The sequence below is a fragment of the Branchiostoma belcheri genome, unplaced genomic scaffold (genome assembly GCF_001625305.1).
Source record: "Branchiostoma belcheri isolate BF01 breed outbred unplaced genomic scaffold, Haploidv18h27 scaffold33, whole genome shotgun sequence".
Classification (NCBI taxonomy): Eukaryota; Metazoa; Chordata; class Leptocardii; order Amphioxiformes; family Branchiostomatidae; genus Branchiostoma; species Branchiostoma belcheri.
Window position 1 is genome coordinate 369,561 of NW_017803943.1, and position 2,045 is coordinate 371,605.

Consider the following 2,045-nt stretch of genomic DNA (forward strand, 5'->3'; position numbering starts at 1 on the left):
CATTCCAAGCGTTCGCGACCGGCTGGGGTTGGTCGTGAGTCGATCCTGATTTCCAGCCCACTTTATCTTAGTAGAGACAGCCAACGCAAGACTACCAAGAAACCACGCTACACCTACTACCCCAAGGGAGAGATATGCTCCTTCAAAATGACTCTTTGGAAATAGGGATTTAGCGGTTTGGATTCCCTGTGTAAACGTACGAGGAGAACAAAAATAACCTCAAAGATGCTTGTTATCAATTCCAGAGATGACAGGCGACAGGGACTACTAATCACTCCTTAGGAGTACGTAGGACGTTTTTGTTCTAATAGTGGGCACCATGTAGCGAAAACAGTCCTTCCGGGTAATATACTACTACAAAGAAACTAACTACAGCAGAGAAGAGATGCCAAACAATGAACCGGTCCTTCGCATTGAAAGACCAAACTGCTTGAACTAAATGACCTCTCAATAGACCCATTCGACTTTCACAGATCGCATAATTTGCCTACGTCACAGGGGGGACATTTCGAAAGAACGTCATTCTAGAACGCTGAAGTCGAACGGAGCTTGCGCTCTCGGTGTCCCCCCTGTTAGATCATTTTTTTACTAAAAGGTAGGTAAGTGTCTATTTTCTTGGTAATATATGCGGACATGACAGGAAAACAGCCACCAACTTTGTATGGTGGCATTCCGTACAGCAATTTAAGGTTATTTTGTTTTGTGACGTATGCAGTTTATGCGATCCGTGAAAGGAACTTTCGAAATGTCCCCCCTGTGACGTAAGCAGTTAATGCGATCCGTGAAAGTCGAATGGGTCTATTGACTGTACAATATATACAACATTCTTCTGCATCCCCAATGCATTGATTGACCAACACGATGTATATTTCTTGTCATAATCCATTGAGAAAGTATCTTTCAATGCCTTGAAAATTTCATAATCACACTTTTCATTCTACACTCAATCTCGTGTATCTGTATCAGTTATTGCTGGTACAACCTTGGATAAATTGTTACACACCAGCTTCGCAGGCACGCAGCACAAAGGCAGCTGGTTACATGTATATCGCACTGAACGACTTGTCACGCCTAACCTTTGAATGTATGGTTTCAAGCGATCTAGTGGGGATGCTCACACTGTACTTGTTGGCCACGAGTTCCACGTCTAACTTTTGTCTATCTGTATCATTCTGTATAATGTATTGATGGTACAAACAACAGAACGCTTTGGAGACAGGAAGTTAAGAAGAGCTTAATACACAGAACTCAGACGCTTAAAGCGTAAAACAAAGAATTAGTACATGGTGTGGAAGAAGTATCTTCTTCATGGTCTCACGAGACTGACGAAATGCCTACCACAACGTTTGCTCTGAGACTGATACAGTCCATTCTCTGTCCCATCCAGTTTGGACCAATGCCCAACGCGATGCCCTGGGTCTGCTGAAGACGAGAGTCACCCTCTACATCCTGGTCTTTCTCTTCTGCTGGTCACCAGGTACGGCCTGAGAGAAGGGAGGGAGGGCTGACGTTAGGCCAGTAGAAAAAAATGTTGTGTTTCCTGTTTCACAACTGACCCTAGAAAAAAACTGCCAACCCTACATTGTACATGTTGTGTGGACCCCTGCAAGTGACATATATTTTTCAAGCTGATCTACCATTTCTAGCTCCATAATCTGACACCTGGTTGATGAAATGTTGTAAAATCGGTTTTCCAGCATTGATGTTGAAAATAGTCCACAATTTGATAAACTAATTGTTGGATCACTAGAGATCACCAAAGAAGATGAAATGAGGGAGAGAGGGAGAGAAAAAGAAGGGGCAAAAAGTACATAAGGGGAGAATAAAGGGAGATGTTTACATGTTTTCTCTCCCTTCCACTTTGTGGTAAATTCAACATTAAACATTTAGCATCAAGTACTAGTAGCAATACGGAAAATAATGATCAGAAGCATCTTTTCAGCAACTCTCTAAACAAAGCAGTTTACTTACGATTCTTGTATTTTACAGCTCTGACCGTGGCCATCACAGACTTGTCTCAGGAGAAGGTTCCCAGAGTTCTCCAG

The 2,045-nt window shown here is 42.6% G+C and overlaps 1 protein-coding gene across 4 annotated transcripts in view; it reads left to right on the forward strand.

The window, feature by feature from the left end:
• The window catches only part of LOC109475296 (transmembrane protein 116-like), a 37,783-nt gene that overhangs the window by 29,286 nt on the left and 6,452 nt on the right, over positions 1-2,045 (forward strand). For 2 of the 4 annotated variants that reach the window (XM_019775905.1, XM_019775906.1), the window contains exon 11: positions 1,388-1,477. The exons of the other annotated variants lie outside the window; for them this stretch is intronic. In XM_019775905.1, the coding sequence (XP_019631464.1) occupies positions 1,388-1,477 (90 nt within the window). The remainder of the gene's footprint in view (positions 1-1,387; positions 1,478-2,045) is intronic. 4 annotated transcript variants of the gene reach the window in all.